At 42.0% G+C, this 16,791-nt stretch overlaps 2 protein-coding genes across 12 annotated transcripts in view; one reads left to right on the top strand and one right to left on the bottom strand.

Moving 5' to 3' along the window:
* Positions 1–11,514, bottom strand: part of RBM33 (RNA binding motif protein 33) — a 140,000-nt gene extending 128,486 nt beyond the window's left edge. For all 11 annotated transcript variants that reach the window (XM_055269800.2, XM_055269801.2, XM_063642378.1 and 8 more), the window contains exon 1: positions 9,641–11,514. In XM_055269800.2, the coding sequence (XP_055125775.1) occupies positions 9,641–9,683 (43 nt within the window). In that variant the 5' untranslated portion in view covers positions 9,684–11,514. The remainder of the gene's footprint in view (positions 1–9,640) is intronic.
* The window catches only part of CNPY1 (canopy FGF signaling regulator 1), a 146,516-nt gene continuing 139,098 nt past the window's right edge, over positions 9,374–16,791 (top strand). Inside the window, exon 1 of the mRNA XM_063642381.1 lies at positions 9,374–9,432. The gene's annotated coding sequence lies outside the window, so the exon portion shown is untranslated. The remainder of the gene's footprint in view (positions 9,433–16,791) is intronic.

Genomic DNA, 16,791 nt, shown 5'->3' with positions numbered 1-16,791 from the left:
AAATTCCAAGGCATGTTGACTAACTGAATATAACAAGGAAGGAGAAGTCAATGAAAACATCAGTATTTTGAATCTGGATTAGCTGTGGATTGATAGATAGATGTGCTGGTTTGTTTGAGGGTGGGGTAGAAGTTCATGAGTTTGGTTTTTAAAATGCTGCATGTGTATTATTACACTTCACTCACGCATCTTTTGCAATATTTTTTAAAAGTTTGACTTGCTGACTGTACTAAATTGCACAATCATACTGCAATACCAACAATTCCATTCAATCCTAATACTAATCATCTGGAGTTAGGGCAGGCCCCACAGGTTAAGGGCTCAGTTTCACAAGGCTGCCCCACTTCAGATGCCAACTGCAATGAGGTGCCCAGGCTACTCACACTTCTCCCTGGCTGAAGTCTACAAATTCTGGGGTTATCACACCTCCCCCCAACTGCTATAACAATTCACAGGACTCAGGAAAACACTGTACTTACTGTTACAGTTTATTATAAAGGATACAAATGAAGAGCCAGATGAAGAGGTACACAGGGCTAGTCTGAAGAGTCAGGGTGCACCACCCTCCTAGCACGAAGAGGTGCTCACCAACTCAGACGCTCCCTAAACCTGACGATTAAATCACTGACTAATGGTGATTACAGCCAATCTCCAGCCCCTCTCCCCTCAAGGGAGGCTGGGGGTTGAGCCTGAACGTTCTAACCCTCTTAACATGGGGTTAGTTTTTCTGACAAGTTCCCACCCCAAAGCTATCCAGGGCCCCCACCCCCGCTATAAGCCATCTCATTAGCATAGAAAAGACAGCAAATTCAAAGGGTTTCCAAAGTTCTGCCGAGGTAACCAGGGCAGAAAAAAATAGTCATTTTTTATCATATGACAGCATCCCCCAAAAGGGCATGTCCACCAGAACCTCTGAATGTGGCCTTATTTAGAAACAGAACCTATGCAGATGTAATTAGTTAAAATGAGTCACTCTGGATTAAGACTGGCCTCTAAATCCAAGGACTGGTGTGGCAATTCCATTTCTGGGTATACGCTCAAAAGAACTGAAAGCAGGCACTTGAAGATGTATTAATATACTCAAGTTCCTATTAGTATTATTTACAATAACCAAAAGGTGGAAGCAACTCAAGCATCTACTGAAGGATATATGGTTTTAAAAAAAATAGTATAGATATATAATGGAATATTATTTAGCCTTAAAAAGGAAGTTCTGACACATGCTACAACACTGATGAATCTTGAAGACATTACGCTAAGTGAAATAATGACTCAAAATCTTACAGGGCAAGCTAACACAAGAACCCTGTACAGCCTGTTTGTATTCTTAACATATTCTGAGTCATTTCCCTCTGTTTTCCTTTAGAATACAAATAGTTTAATTTAAAGTTCCAGTTCATAACAGTCATATTAAACAGAACCAAGAAGAAAAAATGTGTCCACATTAGTTAAGAACTTTAAAGGAAGAACAGCACATCCATGAAAGCCAAGGGGTAAAATATTAACTGAGCAAAACGAAAGAGGTCAATGCCCTCCTTACCTGGAAAATCTCCTTCTAAGGCCTAAACATTGTACAAGACATTCCATTTTAATAGGAGAATCAATTTTCCTTCAAGACTGAAGATATCTACTAGATTTCTACAATTCTCTATCATGCAGCAATCAGACATCTACAGTTAACACAAACTTTTACTTACCATTCTATTTCTTCTTCTTTTCCAGAATCCTGGACTTGGATGAGATACCACATAGACTACTAGCTTGGGATAGGGTTCTAGCAATTATCTAATCTAAGGGTCAGCAAACCAAAACCCATGGGCCAAGTAGGGCCTGCCACCTGTTTCTGCCCAAATTTAGCTACTACTCATCTATGTAAATAAGCTTTTAATGGAACACAGCTACTCCAATTCAGGCATATATTGTCTATGGCTGCTTTCAAGGTAAACGGCAGAGTTCAGCGCTTGCAACAAAACTCATCTGCCCTGCAAAGCCTAAAATATTTACTGTCTGACCCTTCACAGAAAAAGTTTGCTGACCTTTGTATTCCAAAGGTTCTCAACCTTCTTTGTCCTCAATATCACACTCATGTATAATATGTTCCTAGTCCAAATCACTAATAGTCAAAATTCCTTATTTTACAAATGAGGAAATCCAGATCCTTTATTTAAATATTAACTAGAAATCAGGTAATGTCCAATAACTTTCGAAGTGAACATATGAGCCTTACAGCATAACTACTAAGTTCTGAATAGCCAAGCCAAATTTTCAGAGAGCGTTCCTATACCATGTTGCTTTAGAAATAATTTGTAGTCACTGTTTTAAAAATCTCCTATGTTACATGGGCCCCAGGACAGGTTCTCCCTAAAATGAACTTTTTATTTTGTTTATGAAGTGTAGTGCTCACTGGTCATTTGTTTGTCTTTCAACGAACTTTCTTCATTCAGGGTTTAAAAATCAATCATGGCTGGGCGCGGTGGCTCACGCTTGTAATCCCAGCACCTTGGGAGGCCGAGGCGGGCAGATCACCAGGTCAGGAGATCCGAGACACGGTGAAACCCCGTCTCTACTAAAAATACAAAAAAAAATTAGCCGGGCGTGGTGGCGGGCGCCTGTAGTCCCAGCTACTCTGAGAGGCTGAGGCAGGAGAATGGTGTGAACCCGGGAGGCGGAGCTTGCAGTGAGCTGAGATTGCGCCACTGCACTCCAGCCTGGACGACAGAGCAAGACTCTGTCTCAAAAAAAAAAAAAAAAAAAAAAAAAAAATCAATCATAATAGAAGTCCTGCTTGATATGAGATAGGACCCCTCCTATTACGGAAGTTATAAAGGCTCGCTCTATCAACTTGGGTAGCCAAGAAGAGACAAGTGAACTGAGCTCAGCCTACTGGATGTTCCCACCATGACTTAAAATCTACAGGAACTGACATTCATTTCTTTTCCCAGGAACCTAGACCCTTTTTTTTTTTTTTTTTTTTTTTTTTCTGGTGAGACAGAGTTTCCCTCTGTTGCCCAGGCTGGAGTGCAGTGGCGCGATCTCAGCTCACTATAACCTCCACCTCCTGGCCTAGCCATGAAGCCTTCTAAATGGCTGAGTTTAAGGGATGAAATGTCAAACAAAGAGGAGAAAATGTTGTTAAAAACTTCTAGAATGAAAAAAGGTCACATAAAAATGATTAGGAATCAGAATGTCCTCAAACTTCTCAAGAGCAGATCTGGATGCCAGAAAACACAGCAATACCGCCGAAAATCTTACAAAAATAAAATCAAATCTAAAATTCTGGACCCAACCAAACCACCAATCAAGTTGTGAAAATTAAAAATTCCTTCAGACTCAGGAGTCTCAGTCTCAAAAAATTTACCTTCAACACACACACTTAAGAAACTGTCGGCCAGGTGCAGTGGCTCATGCCTGTAATCCTGGCACTTTGGGAGGCCGAGGCGGGCAGATCACCTGAGGTCAGGAGTTCCAGACCAGCCTGGCCAACATGGCGAAACCCTGTCTCTACTAAAAATACAAAAATCAGCTGGGTGTGGTAGCATGTGCCTGTAATCCCAGCTACTCGAGAAGCTGAGGCAGAAGAATCACTTAACCCAAGAGGTGGAGGTGGCAGTGAGCCGAGATCACACCACTACAACACTCCAGCCTGGGCAACAGAGCGAGACTCTGTCTCAAAACAAAACAACAACAAAAAAAGAAGCTGTGGCATTGCTTAACTCTATATCAATGTGGAAATCTGAACATAAAGAATAATTTTTCTAGGAAAATTTAAATGATCGTGATTGACTTTTCATCTTATAAAACTAAATAAATCAATAATAATACAGGAAATTGAAAAGATAACTTTTTTAAAGGGAACCAGACCCAAATGGCTCTGGAGAAGAGTTCTTCCGCAGTCAGTAACAGATTTTTACACCGTCCCAGAAAATTTCACAACTCATTCTAAAAACAAACATATCATAAATAAAAGGATAGCACAAATGTACACACAAATACCAAGGAAGAAAACAGTAGGTCAGTCTCCCTTATGATCACAGATAAATCCTAAAATGAAATCCAACAATATAATAAAAAGAACAAAATATGCAGATCAAGATTTTGAACCCCAGAATGCATGCTTAGTTCGGCACTGGAAATCTATCAATACATTACATTAAGAGATTAAAGAACAGGGGAAGAACACATAATCACAACAGACGCAGAGAAAGCATTTCACAGCTCAGAGGCAGCAGTGGGGATGGCAGTCAGTGCTCTTGGTGCAGTGATGCTAAAGGGGTCAATAAGAACCTGTCCTCAAAAAACTGTGATTGTGCATTGTGACCTGTTCTCTGAGGAATCAGCTCAGAGATCACCCCCTCAGAACTTTCTCAGGGCTAGAGCAGCATCCCAGGCAGTGCTTGTCAAAAGCATTTAAAAACATCCACTAACCAGGGTCACCTGGGGCAAGGGATGATGGACAGGGTAAGCAACACACAAACTGAAAAGCCTGAGAAAGAAGAGGCTGAGGAGGAAAATGTATGAAGGAATGAGAGTGTTGAGGGCTTCCATGTATACTGGGAAATCTGGAAGACCATGCACATGCTGAAGGCTGGGCACATGCTCAGAAAACAACTTGAAAGAACCCTAGATTTATACCTCTGGCTGATCTTTGAGCTACGCATATGCAGAAGGTGAGGCTAAGGCTGGGGTTATAGGTGGCCTGGATGAGCAATGAAGTCACCTCAGCCATCTGTAAGCACAGGAGTTTCTGTCTGTTTTCTGGTTTTGGTTTTGTTTTATTTGCAGCTCCAGCCGTTTGAGGACATCTCCACCAGATCACTGGCTGGGCAATCATACAACACGACGGAGACATCAGTGACCACAGGAGACAAGGAGTAGAGTCTATTTTCATTCGGCAAGTCATTAAAAAACCAGACAACTGAAGCCCACAACAAGAAACAGCAAACCCAGAAAAGGGGGGACATTCTGACTTCCAAAATTTCCACATCACAATATTTAAAATGTCCAATTTTCAGTCCCAAAACTGAGGGACCGAAAAAATCAAGTTAACATGATTTAATCAGTCACACAGGTAAATCATGTGAAATTGACTAACATAAATTATGATGCAATTATAGATATTTTTTAGATTCATACAGAAAACATGTCATTCTTTAATTCATTCACCAAATATTTAACACATGCTATGTGCCAGGAACATTTGGAATGCATGGTAAAACAGACAGCATTTTTTGTCCTCATGAGGCTTACAGGCTTATGTGGGAGGCAGATTTAAAAACCAAGTAAATAACTAAAGAAAATTACAAACTGAGATAAACGTTCTGAAGAAAACAAGGGTGCTATAGGTGAAGAAACAGGAAAATATTGAAATTATCCAGTCTAAGGAGCAGGGGAAAAACAAGCAGAGCCTTAAAAAACAGGGGGACATCATTAGAAGTACCAATCCATGCATTATGGGAGTCCCAAAAGGAGAAAACAAAGTAGCAGGAAAAAGAATTGGAGAAAAAAATAAAAGGCTTCCAAATTTGGTGAAAGACATGAACCTACGTATTCAAGAAGCTCACTACTCCAAGCAGGATAAATCTGGAGGCCCACACAGAGACACATTATGATCACACTATCAAAAGCCAAAGACAACGAGAATCTTGAATACACCAAGAGAGAAGTGACATGTCATGTACAAAGGATCCTGCATAAGATTAACAGTCAATTTCTCATCAGAAACTATGGAAGCCAGAAGGTGATAGGATGAAATATTTCAAACTGCCATTCAAAAATTATATCCCCAGATATGACCTAAGGGACTTTGTCATTAGTACACCTGCCCTACACAAAATGCTAAAAGTACTCATGGCTGAAATGAGAAAGGCTATTCTTTCCCCATTCCTCAAACTCTCTTGATTGAAGCTAAGAAATTAAGCATGAAAGATTTTCTTGAAGGAAAAGTAAAGAATTAAATGGCTATACACACATAATTATCAGTATGAAAACATCTCATTTATCAGCACTACTAGTGATTAAAATGCTCCAAAAATTTCCTACCAGGTAAATTTTACCTGTTGAAGTACTAAAACTTGTTTCACTTACACAATTTCGAATGAAAACCTTCTGCACCATGCTTCTTACTTTCCTGTCTTACTACACACTGACACAGTGGAAGGAACATTGAACTAGAAGTCAAAAGACCTAAATTCGAGTCTACTTCCCTTTCTTAACAGTTAGGTGGCTGAACTTTTCTGGGCTAGTTTACTCTCAAATGTAAATTAAGATAACTGGTTTAGTATCTAAAGTCTTAACTCATCCCAGCAGTGTATCTTGCTCTAAAATTTTACCAGCCTGGGATTTGTTTGAAATATACAAAAGTGGAGGTGGCGGGATGAAAATAGATTGCCAAAATGTTGATGCTAGGTGATGGGTATGTGGGTTCATTATTCTACTCCTGGGTGTGTTTGAAATTTTCCATTAAAACCTTTTATTTCTACGAATTGACTAGAAAACAAAAAATTTACAAGCACCCATTTTTTCACCTCACCTATAAAATCAGATTAGCTCAGGCCCAAGAATGCAGTTGTAAATCTTTAAGTGAGATAATGCACTCACTAGGTTGGAGGCTTTTTACGATTTGTGTACTGATTTTTTATTTTATATTTTACAAGGAAGCACCAGAACTAAAAGATCTTGAAACTCATTAAACTATTTGTTCCTTCCCCAAAATGCCATGTTTTTGCCTTTATGTTTTTGTTTTCAGTCTCCAATAAGTAACAATTGTCATTCTCTCTGCTATTAGTAAGGATAGCAATTCCATTTCTTTATCCTTACTACTTGGCTGCAATACCAAATGACTCCTTTGAAATGTATCATGGCAGGGCATGGTGGCTCACGTAATCCTCGCACTCTGAGAGGCTGAGGCGGGCAGATCACTTGAGCCCGAGTTCCTGCCTGGACACCTTGGCAAAACCCTGTCTCTACAAAAAGTACAAAAATTAGCCAGGCGTGGTGGTGCACACCTGCAGTCCCAGATACTAAGGAGGCTGAAGTGGGAGAATCAACTGAGCCCAGGAGGCCAAGGCTGCAATTAGCCATGATCACACGACTGCACTCCAGTCTGGGCAACACAGCAAGACTCTGTCTCAAAAAAAAAAGTAAAAAGTAAGCAAACACTCCTATAGACATTTTGTTGTACCCATTTTGGCTATCCAGATTATGGATAGCCAATATCTATTTTATTAAATAAATATTAACCACTTACTATACAGGAGACCAGTATTTTCAAACTGACAATCTTGAACATTTTGTAGATTGTGAAATTAATCTAGGTCACAACCAGCATTTTACTGTAATGAAATAGAAAACATTAGAGTGCATGGCATAGTATGGACCAGTATTGTTCATGAAATTTTTTTTAACTTTTATGTACGTACTAAATCACAACGTCAATCACATTTCTGTGGCTGCCATTTTAAAAAGTTTGAAAGCCACTGTGCTAGACAATATGCTAAACTGAGCTGCCAAATAAGCTATCTATAGCTCAATAAGGTATTACCAATGTAAATATTTCTCCAAGCTAACATGATTTAATCAGTTACACAGGTGGAAATGACTAACATAACTTAGGATACAATTATATTATTTCCTATTCGTAAAGAATACATTTCATCCTTTAATTCATTCACCAAATGTTTGTTGAACACATGCTATTTGCCAGGAACACGTGGAATGCACGGTAAAACAGGCAGCATTTCTGTCCTCATGAAGTTTACAGGCTACTGTGGGAGGCGGATTTAAAAAACAAGTAAAAACTGAAGAAAATTACAAATTAAGATAAACATTCTGAAGAAAACAAACAACGGTGCTAGAGAATGAAGAGAAGTGAGGCACAAGAGCAAGGGACAGACATTCCTCAGATAGAATGAATTCTCAAGGAAAGCCTCCCTTAAGAGCGTGAGAGCCACTGGATCAGGAGGCAGCCCTGGCAAGAGCAGGGACAGGAGCAGTCCATGCGATGAACTTCCAGGATAAAGGAAACAATCACACAACATGCTGGTGGGGTAGGCAGGGACCAAGTCACACAGAACTCACAAACCTTGGCAAGGAGTTTGGTTTGAATTGAAGAGCAAAGGAAACTCTGGCACTTGTGACAAAATGGAAGGAAAAACCCCAAGGCATCATGAATAAAGCCTACTTATTCTTCTAAAATAGCAATTCTCAAAACTTCTGACCTCAAAATTATTGAAGACCCAAAAAAGCCTGTTTATCTGCATTACATTCAGTGATATTACTATTTTAGAAATTTAAAAGGAGAAACGTAAAAGAATACACAAGCATATATTCCATTAGCCATCAGCATAACGTCTTCACATGTTATTCAGCCTCTAGAAAACTCCACTGTACACTACTGAAAGAAAAGAGAAAAAATACAAATAACACCTTAGTCTTTCCAATGAAAAAAGTGTTGATCCAAGAGTTCCCAGATTACACTGGGAATGCTATAAAACAAGTAATTCTGACCCCCAGAAAGATAGGTGAACTATATATTTTAAAATTTTAATTAGTGTCAGATGTAACACGCAAATATCACGTATTTAAACTGAAAGAAAAGTGGCATATAACAAACCAAATTGCCAGAAGCGACATTCCTACACTTAGTCTTTGTAGTTTTGTTTTTCCATTTTGTCAGGCAAACGTTTTGACAGTTGGGCCAAAATTCCTAAACAGGATGATTGCAATGTAACCATCTGCTAGCATTTACTAAAAAATACTTCTCGGGTATACACTAGACTGGCTTTTCAACGTTTCAATGGTAAGAACTAATCCCAAATGCTTTTGTTATCTATATTTTACCATCTTTTCAAAGTTTTCAAAATAATCATTTAAAAAGCCACTTTCAAGTATCTATCTATACGTTTTTAAAACCCCCAGTGATATGTAATTTTACCTGAAAGTAGTTCACCTACAATTTCTTAGAGATAGGTGTTTCATCAATATTGTTTATGCTTGCAAACAAGAGAAACTATCCAAAGGAACTGAAACCTTTTGTGTCACGTTTTCACTTTTCAAAGACGCAAATAAAACACTAACAGGTTATGAGACAACAAACAATTTAAAACAGGCATTTATTGAGACTTTCTCAAGAAATCTCACTTTCCAAAATGGCCTACTGTCGCACATTCCTTAACACAGGTAAATCTTTTCGTTATGTTTTTGTAATGGACTTGAAATCAATATAAATCTCTCAGGATGGCCCCACAATCTTAACCACCCACCCTACAGCGACCTGCCCCGCTCTCCCTAAGTGACACTGTAGCGGGGAGTGGGGGGGGGGGCGCTCTCCTAGCCATAGGACACCAGGCCGGCTTCCGCACTTAATGCCCGCCAACGCCAGAGATGGGCCTGACACTTAGCCTTGCAAAGTAGAGGACGCACAGAAGTTCACAGGTAAGTACGATTTGCACAGCGGAGAGGAGGAGCGAAAGGGAGAATGACAATAGCGAGGGAAGGCAAGAGAGAAAACTGAATAGGCCGAACACAAAGAAAGTCGGAGCCGGGGAGAGCCTCGTCCTCTCCTAAGCGGGGAGGCCCCCGGCCGACACCCCCGCCCACCGCAGCGCGGCCCTGGCCCCCAGAGTCCGGCTGCCTCACGTACCTCCGGCGCCAGCTCCTCCGCTCGCTCCCAGGGCGGCCGCCATGGCACTCTCAGGGCCCGGCCTTCAGCCTCGCCCACCAAGCCAGCTGGTGGGCCGACGTGCGTGGTCCGGGCCTGGGTAAGGGTGGCGGAGGACAGGGAAGGGAGGGGGCTGCAGGAGGCAGAAGCGAAGCCGGGCGCTTCGCGGTCCACAGCTGCCCCTTCGCCTCCGCAGGAAGAAAACAACAAACTACAGCAACATGGCCGCGGGCCCGCGCCCGCCGCGGTGCACCCTGGGATGATGGAGGCCGGGAGGCGGGCGGGAGCCGGGGCCTGCCCCTGCTGAGGCCGCAGCAGCCCTGAGACCGCCGCCGTGTTTCGGGCGGTGGGCGTGCAACGCAAACACGCGGCGGCCACCTCCGCCCGGCTCCTGAAACCCAAATGTTTGAAGCAGGGCGGGGACGACTGCTGGCCGTAGGTCGATTCCGGGTTCAGTCGTAAGGCGCTTTGCAGCAGTCGGCAAAGCGAAGCTTTACGGCAGCCGGTGTCCCCGTTAGGAGTCGGGAAGGGAAGGCCCAGCGTACGGTTCGGGGGACCTTAACTATCGTTTCTGTGCCTGGACAGTGGGTTGGAGAGTGAGGTCTGAATGAGCTGCAGTAGTGAACGCCGACGGCTTGTATTGAGGGCACGAAAGAGTGCGCACAACTCAGGCAGGTGTTTCCGCGAGCTGGGATGAGCGCCGCCCGCGCCGGACTAACGTGCACGCGCAGTCGTGCGGCGCCCACGATCCCCCACTTCCTACAACCCGAGACCCTGCGGACCCGCGACCCCGGACCCCCGACCCCTTCTCCGCGCCTGGCTGGGCAGCGGGCAGCGCCAGACCCTGGTGGGCTCTCGGCCCTTACTGCCCCTGCGCCTTGCGGCCCTGAGAACAAGACGTGAGCAGGACGAACGGCGCCCGGCACTCATGTCTGAGTTTGCATTTTTGAGCATAAGAAAGGTTAAGAAATGAAGTCCTCATACTTGACATAAAGGAAAGGGTGCTGGGTGGTCAGACAGCTGAGGACGTAAGGGCTCAGGGGTGTTGGAGTGTGGGGCCCGGGAAGGCGCGTCTGAGTGGTCGCAGTTGGGGAAGGGGGTTGACTAAGTAAGTACACACCAGCTGCAAACATTGATTCCATATCGATGAATGTGGGGCTTAGGTGAGGCGTTCTAACCCAGCAATGAGACTGGAAAGGTAGGCAGGGGCCAGGATTCCGGACTTCGGGACGTTTTTCTGACTCTGTGGGATCTATTGAAAGATTTTAGAAACAATTTACATGGTAAGATTTGTATTTTAGAAAGGTGACTAATACAACAATGTAGAGGACCCTGCAAACTGGAGGTCCAATGCCGTGAGTTAACAACCAAGACGTCCGTACAGGAGATGCATTGGTGAATGGGTGAAGAGATGATAAAACGGTACGAATAATAAAATGCTGGCCGGGCAAAGTGGCTCACGCCTGTAATCCCGCCACTTTGGGAGGCCGAGGCAGGCAGATCACGAGGTCAGGAGACCTAGATCATCCTGGCCAACCTGGTGAAACCTCCTCTCTACCAAAAATACAAAAATTAGCTGGGCGTGGTGGCGCACTCCTGTAGTCCCAGCTACTCAGGAGGCTGAGGCAGGAGAATTGCTTGAATCCAGGAGGCAGAGGTTGCAGTGAGCCGAGATTGCGCCACGGCACTCCAGCCTGGGCGACAGAGCGAGACTCCGTCTCAAAAAAAAAAAAAAAAAAAAAACTTCTCAACTGTGAGAACTCTCTCCCCAAAAAAAATGTTTTGCAAGCAACCCATTGAAAAATGGTCTGTATTAAAAAAAAAAAAGAAAAATGGTCTCTATTAAAAAACACGTTAATACATCCATGTTTAAATGGCTTGAACTCTTTATCACCTTTCATTATTTTTTGAACTATGGAGGATGGCATGCCTAACTCAGAAAATATTTTTCAGGATAATTCAGTGGTGATCTTCAGAAGAATTCCACAAAAAAACAAATTAACAGATGAAACAATCTCATAAGCCACTTGAAACTGAATTTCTCTAGAACAAGAGTCTATAATAATTTTTTGATCAAACACCCACTGGAAAAATTTTTGAGCATGGACACCCAGTATTTGAAGTTCTTGGTAAATTACTGTGAGTAAAGATTTAACCAACCCCTTTTCCTTATCTATGAACAAATTTTACTTTGTGTTAACTTTAACTTGCCATAGAAACCTTATGAAGACAGAATGTTCATTGTGGTATAAAACAACATTGGTTGTAGGCCAGGCGTGGTGGTTCATGCCTGTAATCCCAACACTTTGGGAGGCTGAGACAGGTGGATCACCAGAGGTCAGGAGTTCAAGACCAGCCTGGCCCACATGGCAAAACCCCATCTCTACTAAAAATACAAAATTAGCTGGGCGTGGTGGCACATGCCTGAATCCCAGCTACTCGGGAGGCTGAGGCAGGAGAATCACTTGCTCAGGAGGCGGAGGTTGCAGTGAGCCGAGATCACACCACTACACTCCAGCCTAGGTGACGAGTGAAACTCCATCTCTAAATAAATAAATAAAACGTTGCTCTTGGTAAAAATGACCTCTGACTTGTACACTGCCTCTGGCTTGAAAGTACTAAATAATCTTAAAACACCTGGTGGGAAGCCATTTAGCCTCTGTTACTGTCTTAACTGAGTGTGGGAATCTAAAAGATAAACTCAGGTAACTGGTTCCCGCCAGTCAAGGACTTCCAAGCCAAGCCCCCATCCATATTGGTTTGCACCTGAATTGCATTTGGGGAGCCAAAGAGTAGAGCTCTTCCATGCCTGTACCACAGTGAAGTGTGTTTCTTCTCAATCCTCCAAAGTGGAGCTGCTGCCAGGCGTGGCATTATATGAGTGTCAGGGGTTAAACCTAAGAAGACTACCTGGTGAGCGCTGCAGTTTCATACATATCCTACTTAAAATCGTAAAAGCAAGCTTCGCATTTTTGTGAATAAAGTGAGTATAGAAGTCTTTCTCGTCTCTCAGTAATGATGAACTGGAAATTCTGTTCCCCTCCTCCTACAAAACAGATTCTGTAGAAAACATTTTTTGTTGTATTGCTAGGTTTTAGGAATAATGTTTCCAAAGGATCAAGAAGGAAGCAAAACGCTGGGCACAGTTGCTCACACCTGTAATCCCAATGCATTGGGAGGCTAAGGCAGGTGGTTATCACTTGAGCCAAGGATTTCAAGACCAGTGTGGGCAACATGGCAAAACCCCATCTCTACGAAAAATAAAAAAAATAGCCAAGCATGGTGGTGCATACCTTTAACTGCTTTGCATAACTACTCTGGAGGCTGAGGCAGAAGGATCATCTGAGTCCAGGAGTTTGAGATTATAATGAGTTGTAATTGCACCACTGCACTCCAGTCTGGGTGACCGAACAGAACCCCATCTCTTAAGCAAAAAACAAACAAAAAAAAAACAGAGCCAAAGCCTGAGCAGTAAGTAGTGTACAGGAAGTTCAGGGTTTCACTGGGGAAGTCATCCCCGTTTGCACTGCCAATAGGAAGCAAATTCCTGGACAGCTTTTGAGGAGGGAATCTAAACCTCAGGCTCCCAAATTAGGCCAGAGATCCTGGAAGGGCTTTCCCAAATTATCCACTTAACGTTCCTCACAGTTTAAGGTCAACCAATTATGGACTTAAAATCAAAGATCACAAAATGCACGAGGGAAGAAACCACTGTAAGTGAAAAATACAAACTAGATTGACCTCCTAGGGACTTTAGTTATTAAAATTACCATAAAGGACAATATTTGAAAGGTTTAAGGAAATAAAAGATGAAAGAAATCAAGAAGAGACTGTCTAGAGTAGCCAGAGAGTGCTTCCTTTTTCTTGTATCTGAACAATGTCCTAAAGCCATTAGGCAGCACTAGTGGTATAGCAGGGCTGGGAGAGGTGGGGAGGGATGTGCTGGCCAGGCTAGAGGATCAGAGCCCAAGAATGTCTCCAGCCCACACCCTGTGAGAGGGCTGCCCAGCAAGGCATGTGAGAGCACCACAGGGTGCAAAGTATGTCCTGTGGATTGGCAAAGTGAGGAGGGCATCCACCCATGGGGGCAGTTCAACATGGGGAGTCACACATGACCAGGTTACTAGGACATAATCCTGAGGTATGGGCCCAACGTGGAATTCAGGGCCCTACTGGGATGAGTTAGGAGTTGCCAAAGATAAGTAGACTAGAACGGCAGAACACAAGCATTGTGAGAGTTTTCACACAGATGGGAGGTAGAGCACAGGGAATCAGAACTCCGGTATATAAGGGGACCTGCATGGAAGAAGGTGACAACAGAGATGGCGTATTGGTTATGAACAGGGAAATTGATCGGATATATAAATATATTAAGGGTGATGGAGCTAAGTTTCTCACTGTGCAAATAGGGAGTTACTTACATGAAGAAAAAGCTAAAATTAACCCTATGGTGTGTTGTTAGAATAAGGAATCAAGAGTGATTGCACTAATGGTTTTTGATAATTGTATTTCATTGTAGGAGTAAGTGTATATGCAAATATGTGTGTGCCTATTTTTGTATAACTCTGTGTGTGTGTATGTGTGTGTGTTTCCTAACTGTCCACCAAGAGTGTCCTGGAGACAGCAGCCCATCTTGAGCACACCCAGCACCTAGACCTTGGTTTCTAAATACCACTTTTCAAGAGGAATCAGTATTACTTGGAAAAACAACTGATTTCAGGGCTAGGGCATGGAATTCACACGATCAGCCTGGAACATCTTGTTCCCTCCAAAAATCAAGGGAGTGCTTGAATAGTGATAAAGATATGTCAGAAGGACACAGAAGTGAGATTTAATGGGCCAAAGCAGAGATGAGATGAGCATCAAATTAAATAATGAGAGTAATAGACTAAAAACAGGAAAGCTCATGTCTATACAAATATTGATAAATAATAAATTGAACTTTATATGGAAACAGTGTATCAAAATAGTTAAGGTGTTCCTTCCTAGAAAATATGTATTAATTACATAGTAGAAAAGAATAATTTTCAGTGGAAAAGCCTCTAAAACCACCCTAACTGATCAAAGTAAACATTTTCAATAATGGAATAAATAAAAGTTGCCACCTGATATAATACAATAAGAAGAGTACAGCATCACTTCTGTGATAATCCTGTCAAAGATACCTAACCAAATTTAATTCTGAAGAAAAAAGGACAAACTCAAATTGAGAGACATTCCAGAAAATAATTGGCTTGTAATCTTCAAAGATCTAATTATGAAAGTCAAGGAAAGACTAAGAAAACATTTCAGACTGAAGAAGAAAAAGACATGACAACTAAATGCAATAAATGATCTTTTCAATCAATTATTGGGACAATTTGCAAAAATTGATAGGGTCTGTAAGTTAGATGGCAGTAACACAAAGTTAATTTCCTGATTTCAGTGATTAATAAGTGGCATATAGGAAGAAAGCGTTTGTAGTAAATACATACTACATACAGTACTTGTGGCTGATGGGGCATCAAGTCAGCAACTTAGTCACAAATGATTCACAAAAAAAGTTTAATTTTACTCTTAAACTTTCTATGGGTTTGTATTGCTTCAAAAAAATTAAAGAGGAAAAAAATCAAATCAAACACTGTTCAAAATACAGTTGTTAAAAAACTCAAAGGGAAAACTACACAGATGTGACACAATTGAGAGAATTTGGGAATTAAGGGTAGATAAAAAAATTTTGCAGAATATAACACAAAGAGAAAAGGAGATGAAGGATGTGAATGAGAGGTTTAGCAGTTGAGAGACTGGAATGAGGATGTCAAACACGTGATATAGCTTGAACGTTTGTATTCCTCCACCCCAAATTCGTATGTTGAAACCTAATTCCTAAATGTGACAGTATTTGGAGGTGAGGCCCTTTGGAGGTGAATAGATGAATGAGTGTCCTCATAAAGAGACCCCCAAGAGCTGCCTTGCCCCTCCCACCGTGTGAGGTTAGAGTGAGAAGATGGCCACGTATGAGGAATGGGCCTTCACTAGACACTGAATCTGCTGGCCCCTTGATCGTGGACTTCCCCACCTCCAGAACTGTGAGAAAGAAATTCTGTTTATAAGCCACACAGAGTGTGTTGTTTCATTACAGCAGCCTGCAGGACTAAAACACTATGTTAAAATGAGGTTCCAGAAGGAGAGAATAAAAAGAATAGAGGAGAGGCAATATTCGAAAAGATGATTTCACATGATTTTTAAGAATCAGTGAAAGACATAAATCCAAAGATTCAGGAAGCATAACAAGCATGGAGTAAAAAAAAAATTTAAAAATCCACATCTAGACATGTGGTGAAACTAAAAATTTTAATAACCAAAAAAGAGAAGACAGAAAAAGCAGCGAAAGAGAAACTTCCGCCTCTGGCCATGATGGAATACTGAGACAGGCTTCTCACTTCACAAACAGCTTGAAAACTGGACAGATTTGGAAACGCTCTTTTCAGACATTGGAAGACAGGCAATCGAGGACCATGAGCCCTGAGAGAATGGCAACAAACGAGGTGGGTCTTATGATAGCCCAGCTTTCTGGATTGTGAGGCAGGAAGGGGAAACTCAGGTAGAACACAGTGGTCTTAATGATTTGGGGCCACAGGGATGACAATTTGTAGATGCTGGTGTGGGACATTTGTGGGTTGCAATACTGGAGATGAGGGAGCCAGGCAGAAAAAGAGTTCTGGAAATCTGCATGGAGTCACCTTGAATATGCTGCTGTAGGGTGAAACTCCGTGAGGATAGACAAAGTACATCGGGAACAACCAGAAAGCTAGAGTAAAGGTTACTCCAGAATCTCCTAACAGAGCTTTAGAACAATCCTGGAAGGGAGTATGCTGATCAGCAGGTAATTTAATGGCCTGCCAGAACAAAGTCCAATATTTTTTAAGAGAAGACAACCAAATTCGGCACTCAATAAAGTAAAATTCACAAAAGTCCAGCATCCAATCAAAAATCGCTACTGAAGTGAGGGAGCAGGAATATATGACCAATACCAGGGGAAAAATTGGCCAATAGAAACAATATGACAGAAATGATGGAATTACCAGGCAAAGAATTTCAAAAAATTACTATACATATGCTCAATAATTTAAGGAAAAACAAGGCCATAATGA

The sequence above is a fragment of the Symphalangus syndactylus genome, chromosome 6 (assembly GCF_028878055.3).
Source record: "Symphalangus syndactylus isolate Jambi chromosome 6, NHGRI_mSymSyn1-v2.1_pri, whole genome shotgun sequence".
Classification (NCBI taxonomy): Eukaryota; Metazoa; Chordata; class Mammalia; order Primates; family Hylobatidae; genus Symphalangus; species Symphalangus syndactylus.
Note: the sequence above shows the minus strand (reverse complement) of the source record. Positions and strands in the feature narration are given on the sequence as shown.